General features: G+C 43.1%; 1 protein-coding gene across 1 annotated transcript; it reads left to right on the plus strand.

Moving 5' to 3' along the window:
- Positions 1 to 228: 228 nt before the first annotated feature.
- Positions 229 to 18,948, plus strand: SLC25A43 (solute carrier family 25 member 43). The gene is made up of 5 exons (XM_057425161.1): positions 229 to 530; positions 3,446 to 3,687; positions 4,660 to 4,832; positions 16,988 to 17,122; positions 18,349 to 18,948. The coding sequence occupies exons 1-5, from the start codon at positions 259 to 261 to the stop codon at positions 18,550 to 18,552; spliced, it is 1,026 nt and encodes a 341-aa protein (XP_057281144.1). The 5' UTR covers positions 229 to 258; the 3' UTR covers positions 18,553 to 18,948.
- Positions 18,949 to 20,762: the final 1,814 nt, after the last annotated feature.

A 20,762-nucleotide genomic window follows, 5' to 3' on the forward strand; every position in this document is an offset into this window, starting at 1 on the left:
AAGCCGCCCCTAACGCCGGGGCGCTCCCGGGCGGCAGCGCTGGGCCAAACGAAGCGATGCCAGCACCGCCCGCCTTTCCCTTCCGCCTCCAGACAGACAGCGCGCCCTGGGCGGGGCCTCCCCGCACAGCACCCGAGCTGCGGGTACCGCCCCCCGCTCTGGCCGCGCCCGCCGGGCCGGGCCGGGCCGGGAGCCGCCGCCGCGCCGAGCGGAGCGGCTCCGGTGCGGTCTGGGGGTGCGCGGCGCGGCCCGCGGGCCATGGCCACCTGGCGGCGGGACGCGCGGGTGACGGCCGTGCAGCGCCTGGGCTGCGCCGCGCTGGCGGGCGCGCTGAGCCTCAGCCTGACGGCGCCGCTGGAGCTGCTGACGGTGCTGGCGCAGGTGGGCACCTGGCACTGCCGGCGGGGGCTGCGCAGCGCCGGGCCGAGCCTGTGCCGGGCCGAGGGCGTGCGGGCGCTCTGGAAGGGGAACCTCACCGCCTGCCTGCGCCTCTTCCCCTACAGCGCGCTGCAGCTCGCCGCTTCCCGCCGGTAAGCGAGGGGTCTCGGACCCGGCCCCGCCTGCGCTCTCTCGCCTTTCGTGTCTGTTGCAGAAGAGGGGTTGGAAAACGGAGAGCTTCGTCCGTAGGGGCTCTTACATGTCTTAAGGTTGGCTGACTGGCTGTGTGTGCTCTCACCCTAGGACAGGTACTCTGGATAATGACGTGTTTAGTTTATTCAGCACGCAGCAACTCTTAGGGCCTGGTCAGCAACTGCTTATAAAGTCATAGGTGTTCTTCAGAAGGTGAAAGGTGGTTAGATAGTCTGTTGTCAGATTCCTTCAGAAATGAAGTTACAGTGCTACCTACAACTGACTGTGGTGGCTGCTCTTTGCAACACTTTAATATGCTCTCAAGTATTTATATTGTCTGTATCAAAGAAAATAACGAAACCATTATTTAAATCTTCTTCCCAGTTATGCAGGGGCTGTTATGCAAATTTGACTTGGTTTGAAGTTCATACGTGGCATTATTTTCTTTTAAGACCTTGTTTTCAATAATACACAGGCAAATTAGGGTAAACACTGGGAGGAATGCGGCAGGATCAACATAGAGCAGTGCTGGCTGAGCTCTGCCAGCCCGTGCTGTTTCCTAGGATTCCCTGTTGCTGCCAGTATCTTTTGATCTGTGAAAGGAGTGCCCGGCTGTTGGCACGCACCAGCGTGTTTTGCCACTTCTTGTTTTGTTTCGGTTTGAATTCAGGCCAGCCGTGTGTACGGAATGCACTTGACATTTCTGCCCAGCTGGGCGATGCTGGGCCGTGCTGGGTGGGAAGAAGCATGGTCTCAGCCTGTGCTGGCCAATCCGGCGCGCTGCGGCTGCCACCCAGGCTGACGCTGTGGGTTTGTCATTCATCTGCCTGAGCAGGAGTTGTCCTCCCCGCTCTGCCAGTGCCTCTCGGGAAGTGACAGATGGATGAAGCAGCCCTGGAACTGGGCAGCTTTGTTGTGTCCTGCCTGTAATGGGTGCAGTAGTCACACGAGGGAGGGGGCATCGTGGCAGTGGGGGGCAGAAACAGTGATTTAAAGTTCCCATAAGAGCCAGGGTGATGTACGTTTATAAACCAGTTGATCTTGAGCGAAATAGCTTACTTTATTCAGCTTGAAACAGTTTCACAAGGCTATAGTTTATCTCTGGTTTGCACTGAGTGTTCTTTTGAAAAACAAATGGAAGTAGGTTACCAGAAAATTAAATAAAAGCCACCTAGGCATATTGTTCGTATATTATTTGTGGATTTTTGAGGGGCTGTATTTTCTAGTGAGAAAGCGGTGTATGTAAAGGCAGAAAACACAGAGAAATGTTACATGGCAACTTCAATAAAGAGTAGTGGCACTTGCAGAAGGACCTGGGCTGAGCACAATGGCAGGCCCAGGCACAGCAGTGGGGTTTAGCTGGCTGCACTCCCTCTATGGTTACTGTGCACATACTCCCTCTTCCCATGGCAGTCTTCAGTGTTACCTGGGTAGTGCCCAGAGACACCCCAGCACCCTCCCCATGCATCTGTGCACACACAGGAAAATCAGGCTGTGTTGCGTTAGGGACTGTACAAGACACAAAGAGAAAAGGTTTATGCCCTATCGCTTCTGCTCGGCTGGTCTTTCTGTGCTGGGCTGTCTCCAGGGCACGAGACAAGTAGATGCAGGGACCTGTCATGCGGTAGAAAGAAAATGTGCGATCATGTGAGAAAACATCAACTGAACAAGCAGTGACTTGTAAATGTTTGCAGATTACTTTGGATGTGGTAACGTTGTGTAGTTTAAACGTAAATCTGCTGTTCAAGCAATTCATGCTTCTAAAATAGAATAATAAGTTTCTTTACCTCCAGCTAAGATTGTCCTCTCAAATCTTTTTACTTGCTTCTTGCCGCCCCCCGTGACACTTCTCCCTGATGTAGGAGTGCACTGTGTACACAGGAAAGTCCTGGGTGTCACAAACGTGTGAGTTGTAGGTTAGTCTTTAAAACTCTGTGCTCTGTGAAGTCCTGGGTGTCGCAAACGTGTGAGTTGTATGTTAGTCTTTAAAACTCTGTGCTTCAATTTAAAAATTTCAGATTTAGATTTAACCTCCTGAGCATAATAGTGCCATGACAGATGTCTTCTCTAGTGATGTATCCCTGTGGACCTTTCTGTCCCAAAGTAAGCAACAGAGAAAGGTTCAATTGCTCTCAGAAGGCCTGTGATGATGTTATCTGTGTATTTCTTCATACATGATAGCTTTGCCTGGGTGTGTGTACCGATGTCTCTGATGATCAAACGATTTCTTGCAGACATGCTTTAAGTCATGGTAATTTTCATCCTGTGGATGGAAATATAAATGAGGATTCTGAGGTCAAAAATTACTGTAAAAGTCTCTTGCGAAGCAAACAAGTTCTATCTTTGAAGGTCTTTCTCATTGTTGAATTGGTGCTCTGGGCCTCCAGCATGGCTCCACAGCTCAAACTGTGGGAGCTTCATCTGTGCTGAGAAGTGTGGTGTAGGTAGAGCTATGCAAGCTGCTTCTGAAAAAGCTCTTTCAGGTACTGAAAGTATTTTAGCTCAGTAAAACCAAAGCAGATTGCTTTTGCTGAGTTATATATTCCAGTCCCTGACTTTGTTATTAACTGTACCTTTTTCATTTCTGCACTTCAGTGCAGCATGGACTTACCCAAGTTCTCTCTGGGCTCTGAGACACATTTTTTAGACTGCTTATGCTTGTCCACTCACATATTCTGTTTCACAGAGGTTCTGATGTTTGTGTGGGGTTATATATAGCAAGGTCTTGGATGAAACACATGTTAAAGTTTCAACTCCTGCTGCTGAAGGGGCTTGTGGGCAGAAGAACAATTACATCAAGAATAATCTACCTTAATTTTTCACGTGTTGTGTTCATACTGTCACTAACAGTACCTCTTCTTTGTGTTCACTCGAGACTTGTTATACTTTTTACTGATGAGTTGGGTCATATTTCCCACTGGAGAGCCATCATGGCAGGAAGCCTGGCTGGCATGGTTGCAACCATCGTGACTTACCCCACGGATGTGATTAAAACACGGCTCATTGTGCAGAACCGACTGGAGCCATCTTATGAAGGAATTGTTCATGCTTTTTACAAAATTTATCATCAAGAGGGACTCCTTGCACTCTACCGTGGCGTTTCACCAGCTATATTAGGTAAAATAATACTGGGGAAGGATCACCTCATTGCACAGTGTTTAGTGCAGTGTGTACTGTGTTCATTTGCTCACTTGATTTCAAAAGCAAATAGTAATGTTTTTCTGTAGCCTTCAGAAGAAAGGTTTGCAAGCACAACAACAGTGATTGCTGCAGCTTTATTACTTCTAATTATGACCAAGTGCATAGCATTTTATTTATGGTTAAGTATTCAACAAAATATTCTTTTCCTTCTTCTCTAGATGATCTAGTTGTGCTCTGATGCAAGGTTTGCACCATTCAACTCTTAAATAAATAAACACACACAATGTTCCTAATTCTTGTCTGTGTGTGACAGTGTTCCCTGATTGTTCAGTGAAACCAGTATGAGCAGTGATGTATAACTGATGTGAAAAGTGATGATTAGTGATATCCCCTCTTCATATTACTTTTCACTCTTCATAGCTTTTAAAAATGCCATTTAATTTTGAGTCCACATTTCCACACTGTGATATTATAAAATAATAATAACATCAACAACAATAATGTATCATTCCACTACAAAATTGATGAGACCATGAAACAAGCAGAAGAGGAGAGAAGTATCCCTGATCAGCTTTGACTGAAGAGGCCACTTTGTGTACCTGTACAGCTGCCAGGGTTGGGATGGACTGGAGTAAGAGCTTGTCCCAAAAGAGAAACCTGGTGAAAGAGCTGACCTGTCATGAGACTAAAGCAGTTAATAATTCTGGCAACATTTGCATTTTACTATGTAAATGTATGCCCCTGTCAGCACATCTGTGTGCTACATGGGTGTTTGGTGGTAAAGCAGTGACTAAAAAGTAAAGTTCTTCAAAAATACTCATCGTGTTTGAGCAATGTGGGGTGCAAACTGTCAGCAAATTTATCCTGTCTTTCTAGATTATGTGATGAGCAGCTCTGTTTTTTTAGTGTACAGTGTGTTGCTATAAACCTGTCTGGTTTGCTTTCTAGGTGCTGTCCCATTTTCTGCTGGCTCATTCTTTGTTTACATCAATCTGGACAAAATCTGGCAAGAACCCATCGTTCATTTCACTCCTCTTCAGAACTTCATCAATGGCTGTGTAGCAGCTGCTGTGGCACAGACACTTTCCTTCCCCTTTGAGACTGTCAAGAGGAAGATGCAGGTATAGAGCATTCGTGTTTCTAGTACTTTGTTACAGGTGTTTGTTCCAGACGCTTTGGACAAGACTAGCCAGATGACCATGAGTGCCACTGTATTTCTCAGTGGGCTACAGAGACTTTGGTTTAGGTTGATTGTATTTTACTTTGGTTTTGGTTTGGTTTGGTTTAGTTTAGGTCTGAAAATCATTGTTACACTTTTAAGGTGGGCTCAAGTACTGTCATTGGATATATGTATACTCTCAGGCTCTGTGTCTTCAGCTTTATTTAATTTCTTTTTCATAGCAATTCCATTAAATTCTCACAGTTCATAATTGGCAAACCTTTAATCAAATACAGGAATTCAGTCCCGGTAGTGGTAGGCAGGATGAATAAGATCCATATCATTTCCAAAGCCTTTGTGTTGCCATTTATGCCTGACTTATGTACTGGCAGTCGCAAGAACAAGCACAGCATGTATTAAGTCTGAAGGATCAGAACTATCCTTTTCTTATTTCTAACTCCTCTTGTTAACAAGTGACTTCCCAGTTGCTGGTGATGCTGCTTTCCTGGAGCATCAGCAACATGAGAGTTACCATATCATTTTGTATTATCAGCGAATAGCTGTTATCATCTGGTGGCTCTCTGGTTGGGGCATACGAGTTTGCTCTTTCAGCCTAGTTCATGGGACTGCAGATTTGTGGGAAGCTTTTGTGATCTTACTAAAAACAAACAAAACCCAATAAACAGACAACAAAAAACCCAAGCAAAAAACACAACAACCAAAAAAAAAACCCCAGTCATTTGGTGTGGCAGCATTATATAGGTCCCTGTCCCCTTTGTCAAGTAGGGCCTGGTTTGTAAATCACAAGCTAGCAAAAGGTCAGTGAAACTGAATTCCACTCTTCTGCTTCCCAGGTTGCCTTTTTCAGACAGGGTTCAGATCTAGTGACACAGGAGGCTTCATTGCACTCTCTCAATCTTGTAACAGAGGACCTCAGCTGGAGAAGTAATGTCTTTTATCAGACCAGCTCACGTGAAACCTTAATCTGAGCCCTTTCATCAGGTATCTCATAAAATGTCTCAGGTGAAAAAGAGATTGTCAGCATGAAAATTTGATCATTTTTTCCAGCTGTATCAGTGGGTCTAAGAAAACCAATTGCCCCTTACAAGTCCTCTTTTTCTTTATATCCTTAAGCTCACACCAATACTGTTGCCCTAAAAAAATAAAGGAAGACAGGGATTTGTTGTTCTGTTTCCCCTTTAATATTTTCTGTCAGTGTATCAGTTAGTGGAACATTCAGGTTTTGTAATCCATTCAGAAGTAACTTTCATTTGTAACTGGTGTAATGTCAAGTTCTGTGTCATGCTTTGTCTCGCCAGGCAAGTAGAGAAGTGGAACAGGGGCCCATCTTTCATTTTCCTGCCACTAGGCTGTACTCTTTCACCAAAGAGATGCTTAAAGTATTGGCACTTCTAGAAATAAGAAGCAAACTGGATTTATTGTCTAAATATGTAGGAAGTGGATATACTAAAAATACTTGGGGTGGAAAAAGGCCCAGCAACAGAGAGGATTTTTTTCTCATAGGTGCATTGAAACAACTGAACAGTAATTTTGCAAGCTCAGGGAAACACCTGTTCAGTGATTTATTCTGAAGGCATGGGAGAAGGCAAAGGTGTTTCAGAAGAACTAGCTGCCTAGTGTGAAAGCCCATAATCTGTTTGGGTCCTGAACATAAGTCACAGGAGCTTTTCCAAAAAAGAGACCTGTTGATCACACCCAAGCTGATAATTAAGAGCTCACTGGAACTCATGTAAGATCATCCAAGAAGTTTGTTTTTCATAGTTAGCACCAGGGTAGGGCCCAGCTTTGTAGGGATCAGTTCTGCTTTGTGCTTACTTGCTGGCCTGTTCAGTTTGCAGGGTGGTGGTCAGAAGAGATAGCACCACCAGGAAAGGTATCATGCAAAGGGACCTAAGAAAGGGGGAGAATAAAGAAGGGGAAAAAATAGCTTCAGGACATTTTAGTGTTCTGTAGGAAAAAGGGAAGCAGATATTTTCGATCACAGTTTTTCTCAGACGTCATATTCTGATCAGTCTCCATTCAGTAATTCAACTTTCTAGCTGATAGAAAGAGGAGAGCACCAAAGCCTCAGCTGCCCCAGGGCTGCTCTGAGTGCTCTGCAGTGTGTGTAGGGAAATAACTGGCTTTGTTTTGAAGCAGTGAACAATGGTTTCATGTATGAGGAGGAACCCAGCACATTGCAGAGGTCAGTATCGGATTCCTTTTCCTTCCCTTCTGTCACACTGATCTGACAGATGAAGGTGGTAGTATATTGCCGGAGAGGACTTTTCCAGTGAACCCATTGGTGATGGGGAACCAGGGAGTTGTAAAGTGGTCTTAGGAGCTTCAAAAACTGAGAAACTAGGACGTAAGCTGTCTTCTGATTCTGCGATGAAGTACAAGCCTGAGACCAGAACATCCAGTTCAGACCTGACATGCTAGGCAGTCTTGGAAGAATTAGCTCCATATATCTTCTCATCTAGCCAATGCTTAAATTGTTCTCACAGGGAGGAAGGATAAGGTTAATTTCAGTTGTAATAATGTTGATTCATCATTTCTCATTTTACATCTCTGAATTCTACGATTCTGACATGGGCAGCTTCTGTCACTGACATCTGTGGGGGTAGGAATTGTCAGTGAATGATGCTTCCTCTGTGTTTCAGTGAAGATTTTGATGCCAGATTTGCTCTGTAACCATGGCTTCTTCCCCCTCTGCTATTAGAATTATCTTTATCACGTTTATCTTGTTGTTTTTTTAACAAAGATGCTGTGTTTGCTGAATATACTTGATTTTTTGTAATGTTTTTCTTACAAGAAATGTTAATTAATATGAGTGAATCTTAACTGAATATGTGAGTCCTCTATGTTCTGCTTATCCTAATTTTATTCCTTTATCTTCCTTTTCTCACTTTGCTCCTGATGGGTATGTTAGAGAATTAAGAGGTACTGTATGCATGTTTCAGCATGGAAATACGGCTTTTGTTGTGCATCTGTAGAAGGGGGTTAGTGAAGGAGAGGGTTATTTAGAGAGATATCTATATCAAATGCTTTCCTGACTCACTCTTGTGCTACATCAATTTCTGAACAAAGACTTACTGATCCTTATTCATATCTTGACTGTTATTCTTGGCTTTCCTTCCTTACCTCATAATCCTTGTAATATCATATTCTTTGTTAGAGCCAGTATTGAAGCAACAGTACTGTACTTTTACCTTGCAGACTTGCATACAAGAACACTTCATTCTTTTACTTTAAACATGGAAATACCTGCAATGAATGAGCCTGGTTCTAAGGGAAGCACTGGTAATATGTTTCCACTTCCCACATCTTTTTTGCCTATGATGTCCTTCATATATGCATATTGGACTGAGCTCTGGCGTTTCAGTAAGGGAAGATTAATTTAGAGCTGTTATATGCCATATGGAAGATTATTATTAGAATGACACTGATCCCAGGCTATGTGTAGAATTGAAAACCTACAAACATGGAAACGGTCGGAGCAAACGTAGTACCCAAGTTTGACGCTTCCCTCTGTGCACATGACCCTCAGAGGCAGGCTCAGAGACTCCTGGCTGGCACTTCTCAGCCTTCCTTCCAAATTAACCTGTGACTTCAGCAGTTTTGTTAGGAAAAATGCACAAAGATGACCCTAAAGTTTCACAGCTCCTCCATCGATGTACAGTTACTCCTCCTGCTTACATGAACAAACTTTGCATGGTTTGCACAAGTTTGTAAATTATACCATATTTTGATGGTATAATTTAATTTCTGTAACTAAAACTAGTCTGAAACTCTCATTCATCAATAAATGCTACTAAGGTGTAACTTTACCATCAACTCCTTGTAATACAGGATAAGCATACTTTTAGTATACTGCAGGATTCAGCACAGTTTTGGTGTTGACTGCGCAGCATCCTCGAGTTGTGAGGATATCTCTCTGGGGAAAGCATTGCTTAGTAGTGATCCTTTTGTTTTAAAATCCAGGCTTTGAATTCGCTGCACTGCCATAAGCAAACAGACTCGCTGTTCTTGGGTAGTGTAGACTGTTGCCATGCATTAGCCACGAAGTGGCCTCTTTTCAGTGACAAAAGTGAATGGATTAGGCCTCAGCTGCCTATAACTCTGCAGTGTATTTTGGGGGTCTTGTTGGAGGGGTTTCTTTTGGTTCTTTGGAACACAAGATGCTCTGCAAGTGTAAAATCTGTTGTAAATAGTGTAAATGCTATGACTTCTTAGTGACCTGGAGAAAACTAAGCAGTCATTCCCTTTGTGAGGTAGCCTGTTTAAAGTAAATGCAATTTTATGCCCTATTGGCACATTTCTAGTCTGAAGTCAGTTAAAGGAGATACAGAAGTCTCTTTTTAAAAGTAGTACTGTTACACAAGTATTTATTTAGAAGTCATCCGCTATGCTCCTCACATGTGAAAGTCAGTCTAACAAGAGCCCTGTGGCTGGGTTATAAACAAAGCTTTGGAAAGGAAAATGCTAGATGTTCTTTAGAACAACTCCCTGCTGAAAGGAGGAGACAGTGCTTCTGTGTTATTTAAACAGGAGTCATTTGCAAAGAGCATTCTGTCATTGGAGATGGCCAGTAGGGCTGGCATGGCAGTCTCTGAGAACTCTCAAGCTGTGGTGTTGCTGCTGTTTGTCAGATCTGTGTTCTTGTCAGCTGGGAATATGAAAGTTATTGGAGTCATGACCCGGTTTAAAAATAAGAAATGCTTTTTGGGTCATGTGGTCCACACGACATCTCAAAAGCAGACGTGCTCTGAGACTTTGTGCACGGAGACCCTTGAACAGTGAGCAGCATGGGAGCCTGAGCCTTGAAAATTGTCAGACACTGAGCTGTTTGACCACAGACTGGCAAATTCCATAGTGTGGAAGCAAATAAGGAGCTTCTACTTCTAGCCTGGTTTCTTGTGGAAGTAAGGTTTATGTTGTTGCTATCTATTCTGTCCTTGCCTTTTTAGCATTCTTAGTTCTCCCTGTGATCTCACGCTCCCCTTCTTCTTGCCGTTGCTATTCAGGCATCAGACAGGACCCCATGCCCTGGTGGTACTTATTAGCGACTAGGTAATAGGTGTCATATTCTGGGTTTGGTAAAATCCCTTCCTTCCTTCTTTTTTCCCTATGCCTAAATGCTCTGAGCTACCAGCAATTTCTATTGTTTTGTTGATGTTGCTATAAAGATATTTTATACCACTTTCTCAGGCTATTGCAGAAGAGTGCCCTGATGCTTTGAGAAGTATTTGGTCCAGTAAATGGTTGAGACAATGCCTGAAAAAAAGGTGTTGAGCGTAACATGAGCTTCGCCTTCTATAACAGCTTTGATCAGCAATCTGGATGATTTTTTGTCTAAACATTGAAGTGGCCACCATGCTCCTAGTCCTAAAACTTGGCAGTACCAGCTGCCATCGGCCTCTTGCAGCCTCCACAGCCCTTGAGCAGTGTAGTGTGAGCGAGAGCTCTTTCATCTGCTTTAGGGCAAATCAGGTTAACTCAGCTCACCTCTTTACACTCTAAACTGGCCCAGCTAATGGCCTGACACAGGTTAGGGTGTGCTGCTGTGCACACAACTGCTGCAGCTGTAATTTTCATCAGGGAGACTGTAATGTCTCAGAGTGACAGCTATCCCTGTTATCTCTAACATGAGTGCTTTTGATCAGTTGTACAGGAGAGCCTTATATCCATTTGACTGTGCTTAGAATGATGTGCCTGTGACATGTAAGGTGATGAATTATGCAAAATATTCCATAAACAGGAGCTAAAACTTCATGGTCACTCTTCCTTTATGTATTTTTTTGATTTGATGTAATTCCTTACTTCATCTGCATAAGGCCAATGGAAAGATGATCTCTGTCAAGTCACAGTCCTATAAAACATTAATTTTCTCCTCAGTTCCTCTACAGACAGCAGGAGATCCTAGTGTTGCTATTCACTGTGTGAAATGCAGGACCAAGCTAGTCTGCTCAAGGGTTTGCGTTAAATAAACAAGTGCTAATGTGCATGAAAATGGTGCAGCCGTTTGTAGGGATTGAGCTGACCCATTGGGAGGGATTCAGAAACCATCCAGAGGTGCCCGTGTAAGGGGTTTGCTCTACCTTGAAGAAAAGGCCTCTCTGTGCCATAGCAAAGATTTTTTCATACCGCAGGTGTTAAAAGCAGGGAAAACTTAGCAGCAGAGGAGGGATTCTGCAACCTACCATGAAGCCTCAGGGTACAGCAGCCTGGCAATAACACATTTCGAGCCATGTCAACCTTCTGAGCAAGCAGTAAACAGTTTGGTTCTTTGGTGTCACTGATCTCAGAAAGACGAGATGCTTTGGCCCCAGTTCAGGCACAGAGGAAAGGACAACGTGTTCCTAGAGTGCAGGAAGCTGGAGGTCAGCTGTGCTGCAGTGCTGTTCTGGAACTGGTTGCATCCTCACAGCCTGTGATCGTTACCTTCCTACATACCTCTGGGAGACCTTTGGGTGGACTTTAGCCAGGGGTAAAATCAGCTTTACCAAACCACTGACACAAAGATGACTACCAAGTAAGGCTGTCCTCCAGAGGAAGGAGTGATTAGCCCAAGTGAATACATGCTTTTCTCCCCAGTATTAGCACTTATTTACATTTTAATCCTTTCTTGTGAGTGAAATTAAATACTCCTTCAAGCATTCAGCCTTCACTTGAGCAAAATTTCTGTTGACTGTTAGTGGCATTAGCTTGAATGTAAACTCCAGTCCTTGTCCTTCAGTTTCCTTTGACCTACAGTTACGCTTGCGTGTTGAATGTGTCCTTATTAACCCAGACAGCAAAGACTTCTTATTTTAGCTTCCAGATTAAGAGTGTGAACTCTTGAACTGTGTTGTAAAGTGCCTTCCTGTACTCGTTGTTTTTAATTGGTCAGAAGTCTAGGACACCTGAATCTGTTGAAAATACATAAATAACAGGCAATTTTACTGTACCTTCCATCAGGGTAGCGTACCACCCATGGAAGCCATTCACTGTTAGTCGATTTTCATACTTTGTGCCAACAGTAGAGCATGCTCAAAAAATTAATAAATAGGAAGGCTTTTTACAACAAACTTTAGGATCAGGGAATTTGGGGAAAGTACATGAATTATATAAAGGGCTGAGAAAGTTTGGGCTCTGACGGAGTCCTGTTGTTCTCAGGCTCTCCTGTTTCAGCATATTTTCCCAAGGGAAACAGCTCAGGTGTTTTTTAGACACGAACACGAGGAAATAAAACCGGGTTCATAGGGAACTGAACAGGTATTGCTCACCTCAAAATGATTTGGACCCATTTGGTTGAGGAGCATGTCCTGCTTCAGACTGAGGCTTTGAGCTTTGCTAGTGTCAGAGATGCGGAAACCCAGCTCGACTGGACGAACGCAGAAGACTTCCAGAGAACACGTTCCACACCTGCTTTTTGCAAATCAGCTCAGATGGTCAAACCATCTCGAGACAATCCACAGCTCTTACCCGATGGGAAAGTTCACAGCTCCTTCCCCGAGGGTGATCGAGTGAATGACTCGGCTGGGACATGGTTATGGGTATTCAGTGCCTTCTGCTACTGCAAACCTACCAGGGAGTTTGGCACTGAAATCCAGGAATTCCTTAGTGGCATCCTCACTGATGAACTTATTTTTCAAAAAGGAGTTTAAAGTCCCTTTAATCCTTTATTTCCATGCTGAAGTATCAGAGTAGTTGCCACTAGGGTTGGTGCTAGTAAATTACTCCGTGCGTATTTTGTTTACGGTGCCAACTATCAAGGAAGTAATGCCTGTACTGTAGCTGTCCACTGGGGTAGAGACTAGAGGCAAAAGTTACCATTGTTATTTTAGTTATGGGTTTACTTTTAAGGCCTCGAATTAGCAAAGCGTTTAAGGAAAAAGTTTACTCATCCAAGCGTTTTAGCATATACTCATGTGTCTAGCCAGTGACAACAGGTAATGTCCTTGGATTTTTGTTGCAAGTTACTTGGCTGAGGAATACTCGAGCTCTTCTAGCCCCCAGTAATTCATCCAAATAGGGAAAATGCAATTTTCAGTTGGACTAAACCCCAAGACATTCAATAGTTTTGAATTTAGAAGAAAAACGTGGATACTGTCAAGTTGAAATGTTTATTCTTGATTTTATTAAATATCAGTACAGATTGATATTTGATAAAAGGAGCACATTGCATTTTAATTGTGAACATTTCAGCTCAAATTTGTTTTGGATTAAAAATCCTGAATTTGGACTAGAAGATGGTGAAGGGAAATGTTCAACTTTATTCTCGGTTGTAAAAGTTCAAAGTCATTGTTATTATTTGCTAAGTTGCTTCAAAACTTAAATCTGTCACAGCTCCTTCCTTCAGTCCTAAGAGGATGAAAGGGGCTTGGGGAGGTCATTAAAGTGGAAACCTTTATAAGGGTCTGTGAGATTGGTTCCCAAAATGTTGTTCTAGCGGTCACCTTGTGATGGAGACAATGGGGGAGATGGTGTCTACAGAGTCTTCAGATAACAATTAACTTCAGTTTTATCATGACACTTCACCCTTGTTTAAATAATTTGTTTATATAAAAAAGTGAGTGAAGGTAATTGTGGGGTTTGGGTTTTTTTATACCCATTTCTCTATTGGGTTTCTATTATAGAAATAGAACAATGCTAGCTGGGGGTGTATCACTGACTTGGTAGACTTGGTGGCCTCTGCATACTTTAAAATCGTGTTTGTGGGAGAGCATATGGAGCTGATTCTGCATTTGATGTGCTTTAATCATTTAGAGAAGCCATCTTCCATCAGCGGTAAAAAGATTAGCAGCTTAGTCCCACTACCACTCTGAGTAACAGCTTGGCCCTCTTAGCAGCGCAGTGAGCTGTACTGTGTCTCCAGCCTTCTGCAGCATGAGACAGCCTTAACTAAGGGGAGGTGGGCAGGAAGTCTTTAGAAATGTTCTTAACAAACAGGTTTCCATGCAGCAGCCCATAGTGTCAAGGGGTGTCAAAAGAAAGGAATTCAAGCTGTTTTGATGGTGCGTGGCATGCAGTGTCTCTCAAGCCTGATATTTTTGGTACGAGATTAGCTGTTTCAATTGTGTTGTAGTAGGTTTCTGCAGGAAAGTTAGAGAAACCGGTTTGATCTGTTTTGTTATTCCATTTTCTGGCTCTGGTGCCACAGGGCGGTTAGGAGGATTGCAGTGTTGTAGACATGCTTAGATGATGCAGAACCACCCACAGCTATTTGTTTATTTTTCCATTAAAAACAGTGCTAGATGAAACACTTTCCTGTTGTTTCCATTAATACATTTTAACTTTCGCTGTGCTCCAAAATACTGAAGTTTTAACTAAACACTGATAGAGTTTTCAGTTTTCCTTTTGCAGTAGGTGATTCTGAGACTCTGCAGATAATTGTTACTGAAAGAGTGTGCATAGGGTCCTAGAAACACAGGTAAAGCAGAAAGACTGGCAAAGCAAACTGCACCCCTCAGACTGAAGCCTTGAAAATGGCTGTTATCTGTGGTGAATGTTACTCTAAATAATCCTTCAGTAAATCTCTTGAAGAGGTCAGTGTCTGTGGGCAAATTAGAAATCTGGGGTTTGCATTATCTGTTCCTTTTCAACTGTCTTCTGGATGTGTTTACTGCATGTAGAATCTTACTGAAACCTGCAGCATGCTTGTGGCCTGTCTTGGTGTTATAGACAGGAGAACTGTCATCAAAACCCCCTGATATGTGTCTTTGCAAGTTACACAGTAATGAAGGAGATTAAGTCAAACATGCAGTTAATTCTGTCAATGCCCTGTCTAACCACAAAGGGACTTAAAAGGAGGGGAATTGCATGTTAACAGCATTCCTGCTTTCCTGAAGCATTTTAGAAACCTGTCCCTCTTCACTGCTTGGCTATCTATTACTTCCTTTTCCAAAAAAAGCCCGTGGAAACTGGCTAAGAGTCCAGAAAGCAGAACAGGGTTTTGAATCCAACTCTCCTATAACTGCTGTTCTAAGCATCGCTGGTGCTAATACCACTATTCTTAGTGGAACTGGTCCCTGAAGTCTCAGTTGCAGCACTCAGTATCTTCTGCAGTACGGTCATGAGAGTCTTTGTGCAGTGGTTTCTCAAGTACTGTGGGTTAAGGCTTGAAAAGTTATTTCTCTCCTTGTCACTGTTGGATTTAGCTATTGCTTTTTAAAACTATACATCCTTTAAGTAACAGAGCCAAGCAGATAGCTGAGCTTCCTTCTAGCAGTGAGCATTAAGTGAAGATGTACATGACCCTGGGCTACCGGACTACTTCTGTTACCTTGAACTACCTGCAAAGGCAGGGCTCCAAATACTGTAAAATCACAACAGTTAAATCCCATAACGTCAGCCTCTCTGCATCTTAAAACAGGAAACCATGGGAGCTTGCACCACAGTTAGGAAACAGCTGTAGCCCCATGGAGTTAGCAAGGCCAACAAAGACATAAAGGGGATGAGCAAGTAGAGCAGTTGAAATACTTTCTCCCCCACAAATGTGATCCCTCTCTTACAAATCAGGTGCACTGTTGAGAAAGTTAAGAGAGAAGCAAAAGCTTCTGTTCTCTCCTGCTTAAAGTGTAAAACACTATGGATTAAATCCTCAGCCCTACTCTCTTCTGGGGTAAAAGAGCCAGGACATGTTAAAGAAGATCCAGAAGACAACAAATTAAGATGTAGTGGAAGCCTATTGCCTTCTTTCTCAGTGCAGACTGCTGCTTTCCCAAAATCACCTCCAAAAGTCCTGTCCATATAGGAAATTACATGGTTTTAGCTGTTACCCACCATCAGAAGTATTTCACATGCATTTCAATCATGCACAAAAAAAAGTGAGGGAAAAAATCATAATATGTTACTTTATTTGTAGCTAAAGAAGACTGTGCAGTTAGCGTGAGGAGTGTTTAGGGCATGGCGTTTTTTGTTAGCTTCTCTAGTGTAGCAGAAAACTTGTCAGTAATGGAAGAGGATGCAATAGCATTAAAACTATTTGATTAGCAACTTCCCTTATTTACTTGGAGTATGAGTTTTGATCTGTTCCCATTTCCAGCACCTAAGTTGCCAAGTATTTTAAATGCTGTGGCTGAGGCATCTAGAAAATGTCATCACCGCTTGTTAATTTATGAGAGGCTCTGAGAAGCTGCAGGGCAGTCTGGCCAAGGAGGGAAAAAATGCTCCACCACATGGTGTTCCAGATCAATGATGGTATAATGATATCTGTATTCACCGATCAGTGAACTGTACAGGTCCCATTTTATCAAACTTCTGCCCTGTGGTGATCAGCTTGTACATAGTGATCAATCTGTGTGCTGGGGTCCCCACACACTCCTAACTAAGAGGTGTCATTTGCCATGTGTTTGAGTGAAACCCTGATTTCCCAATGCAAAGTAAACCCACGACTGCATGTGCACAGACGGATGAGGGTGGGATTATTCAAGGTAAGGTTATCCTGTCTGTGCTAACACAGTAGGAGACTAATGAAGGAAGGATTTTACTGTTAAAAATGACACACTACACTTCTGTGTGCACAAATACTGCGTGTACTGCCGTTGGAAATGTAGTTGCAGTCCTTCAGGATGTTCCCAAGCTAACTAACTAGTATGGATCAACTGACCATGCAGCAAAGATAACAGCACAGGCATCAACTGCTCACCTACAGCCCTTAGTGTACTTTCTACTGTGCTGTTGCTGCTCAACCTGTACTGCAGTTACCCTTCTCACTGCAGTGTAGATGCAGCCTCAGCAGCCAGTGCCAAGTCCTCACACTCTTCTGTTTTGATCAGAATTACAGGAAGGCAGAGTGGCATCTGGGGCCAGCCCCAATCTTCCCCCTCATAGGTGCTCCCCTCCCAGTGATGTCAAATACCTCATTTCAGTGGTGACATGGCACAAAAGGAAGTGCTGTGTGAAATTACTGCTCTCTTTCTCTTTTGTACGTATCAGAGAATGAATTCCCTTCCTTGTTAGTTTGCATTTCAAGGCAAAATAGCTGACTCTTTTGGGTTGATGGAAGAATCCAGATCAGTCTGGTGAAACCTGGCATTAAGTATTCCTTATGTACCAGAATGGAGAAAATTATTTTAATTACTTTGGTTTTCCTTTGCTTGTTCTAAATCCCCCTGCATGTCTCTTGAACAGGCCCAGAGCCCTTGGCTTCCCCACTATGGAGCAGTTGATGTCTATTTTACTGGCATGGCTGACTGCTTCCGGCAAACTGTGAAGAACAAAGGTGTGCTTGGACTTTGGAGAGGGCTCACACCCAGTCTGCTCAAGGTGAGGTTTTGCTTTCATCCTGAAGAAATCAAGATACACATTTGGGCACTTGGGTTTTAAAGTTTATGGTATGCCTCTGTACTTGTTAGCAGTTTATAGATGAGAGGTATAACCTCAGGCAGTCTATAAACTAGCTTTGGAATTCAGACTGAGTCATATTTCCCCCAGTGTAAGCTTGGTTTCTAGATGTCACTACTTCCAAGTTCATTTGCATGTCCTCAGAGAAGTGAGTGCTGCTAACATACAAGGTAGGGTACAGATGGAGGATTCCAAATGAACCACTTACAACAGCTAAACAAGTTTTACTTCTCAGGTGAGCTCCAGTAATTTGACATGTTGGACTAAGCTGTAAATAAAATTGCCCTTGTGTAAGCCATTTCCCCAGAAGTCAAAAGTAGTACTTTGGATCAGCTGTTTCAGGACATTGATCGCTTGAGATTGACCTAGGAGATGACAGTCTTGTTCAAAAACATCCTGAATGACCAAGCAGCCTTTTTTCCAACTGGATTTGCCTATCCCACATTGCCCTCTTAGTCATCATTGCGCTTGTAGTAAGTGTGGGTAAAGCTCTTCCCGAATCTTCATTCGCGAAACCGAGCCATCGATGAGTCAACTGGTTACTACAGTCCTTGATGAGTTGAAACCATAAAATAAAACATGATAGCTTAAACAGAAGGTCATTTATTTTACATAAATACATTTTCTAGTGCTGTGCTGAGGATTGCCTACACGGGGCACTACAGGTCAGCTACTGAGTGTTAATTGAATGAGTGTGATTGATTGTAATGGCCTGCATGTGCCTGGCCCTACCTCAGCTGGTGTAAAGCCACATGGCAGCAGAGCTGCTCATCCTGCAAAGGGCAAAAGAAAATTGTACACTCTGCTTATGTAGAATAAATCCCACATTTCCTACTGGGATTTGCTGAGGTTGCTTAGGATTTGCTTAGGTATTTGACAAGTTGTGATAAGCTAGCACAGACCTTGTTCCTCCCAAATCTGTTATAATTAGTTATGTACCAATAATAGAACTACTTTTAGCATGCTGCAGGTGCCAGCCTAGTTTCACGTGAGAGTGACTATATAAATAAGTACAGCTCTGTTAGCAAATCAGATTTGAAGTCCTAGAAGTTTCCTGTTTTAAAACATCTCAGCTAAAAACGCTACTAGTGAGTCTCATCTTGCCTCTTTTTTAATCTTACGTTGCTTTTTTGTCATTATTTTATCAGATTGTCCCATACTTCGGTGTTATGTTTAGCACCTTTGAGTTCTGCAAGCGGGTCTGTCTGTACAGAAATGGTTATATTGAGTCTCCTTTAAATTACAAGCTAACCCCTGGCGTGGACCAGAGTTTACAGCCACAAGAACTGAGAGAGTTAAAGCGCCTCCGGAGGGAAAGTTTTGAGCCAAGGAAATCAGCTCTTGAAAACTGACATCAGAGTGTCTGTTGGAGATACACACACTGCCTTTTTTAAGGAACTTTGGAAGACAGGCACGCTCAGCCACAGGTACCAGAGTTTCAGCGGACTGTGTGGTTTTAATACCACGAACGAGTAAATCTTGTCTCTCATTTGCTGAACAGACACAAGCGATATGAATAGCAAGCACAGACTGAAGAGGAGAGGTGCAACTAGTCTGAAAACACTGTGCTATTGGAACTTGAACTTACATTACTCGAGGTGCTTTACAATACAGAATAGCCATTTTGAGATAAAACCACTTGCAGAAAGGCAAGATAACTGAGGTGAGAGTAGAGACTGCATCTTAAAAGTAGTTAGAAAATTTAAATGGATATTTTTTAAGTAATCTGAAATACTGAGTCGGCCAAAAATTATGTACAACATGCAGGAATTTCTACTGAAATCTTTTTTTTTATAATACTGTGTAGATATGGCATTCTGTGGATGCAGAATTAGAGTCAGCTGTCACACTCCAGAATCCCCTCTTCAGTTTCTGAGACTTAGTCAAAGATAATAATTTTGAATGAATTTTTGGCTGAAAATATGCTGCAGCAACTGGGCTTTTGCTAAGAGAGAACTGTAATGTGCAAACAAACTGTAATAATCCGGAATGACAATCTTGAAAACTTAAGTGCATACTAGAAAATCTCCCTCCCTTTCTCCTGTGTTTTTACTGTGCATATGTGATTGTTTCAGGCTTTGAAAAACAGTTTTCCTGAAGCTCTCTATTTCCTGAAAATGTACATGTGTTGGGTATTTCAGAGCCATGAGCCTTGTCACGTTGTTTTGGTATTCTGAAAGCTCTATTTTTATATTGAACTACTTTTGAGTTCCTGCGCACAGACCCAGGCCTGCTTTGCTGCTCAGAACTTGTCAGCAGGATAGCACTGTGAACACAAGTTGTGGTTTTTCCAGTTTAACTGCTGCGATCCAGGAGCCACAGATGGTTTCTGCAGGCAGCAACCTCTCTGCAAGACCACTGGGTTATTGCCAGCACTGATGCAATTGATGATAGGCCTCTGAGCAGTCTAGTGAGCTTTTGGACAGTAAAAGATCATCTTGGTATTATAGCTGAAGACCTCCAGTTCCTTTGTAGAAGTACAGCTATGGAACAGCCCCGTCCTAGCGCCTTCTGGTAGAAAACCTTAAACCCTGTGTCTACGTGGGAAGGCTGTGACATGCCCACTTGCCAGGCTGTGGCAAGGTGTGAATTACAGCTGTTGTGTTCCTGCCCTGGCTGCAGCAGCCTGGGCTCACACAGGATTTGCCTGCTGATTGGTGTGTGGTTTTGTACTCTTTATGTCCCTGCTGGGTGGAAATGAGTAAATCTCAGAAACTGCTTGGTTAGACCAGGTCACAGCAGGGTGAGGTAATGGAGATTGATGCAGGAACAGCCTGTGACCATGGCGTGAGATGTGCAGAAGGATTTATGATAACTAAGGCCTGGCTTGCACCTAGAACCTGACACTGATGTACCCTACAGCTAAGGTCTTGCAGTATCTCCCTTAAAGAGCCTGCTCAGTTCTGCTTCAGAATGCTTCATATTTGTTTTCTTCTCAGAGAAGAAATGCAAACATTGATAGCAAAAAATTAAGATGGTAGAGAGCAGATCTGGTGGCTCATGCATCACACTGTACATGCTTTTGGCTCTGTAGTCAACCTGCCTACTGACTGTGTTTATCTGGACCTCAGTTTCCCCAGCTGCACAGTGCAGGTGATAATGGTGAGACTTATTTGAGATGCGTGAATAAGGAGATGTGACTTGTGTTGGGGATGATCAGCTTTCTGTAGAGCCCCCTTGCCTTGTTCAGGCATACCTGTATGTTTTTTACTAACGTTGTATTTCTAAATAGATTTCAAAGATTGGGTGATGGGTGCGTGTGAATTTCTGATCAGCTCTTCAAACTTGCTAAGAGTCAAGTGAGTCCAGAAGGTACCTCTAATTTGTTTTGGATATGCTGATAAACACCTTTGTATTGTAATGTACTCCTAGGACCTATAAATCACTGACTAACATTTTCCCAACGAAGCCTCTGCTTTGCATAATCACATCTGTGCAAGAGAAATCCCAAAAAGAGAACACTAAAATATTTAGGACAGCATTGAAACAAAGCGCTTTAGCAGTGGGTCACTGATGTGTAAAACGGTGTGTGATCACCAAGAACCAGCTGTCGCAGGGACAG

This window comes from Pezoporus wallicus, unplaced genomic scaffold (genome assembly GCF_028554395.1).
Source record: "Pezoporus wallicus isolate ANWC-B61680 ecotype Strahan unplaced genomic scaffold, APGP_CSIRO_Pwel_v1 scaffold_6445, whole genome shotgun sequence".
Lineage (NCBI taxonomy): Eukaryota > Metazoa > Chordata > Aves > Psittaciformes > Psittacidae > Pezoporus > Pezoporus wallicus.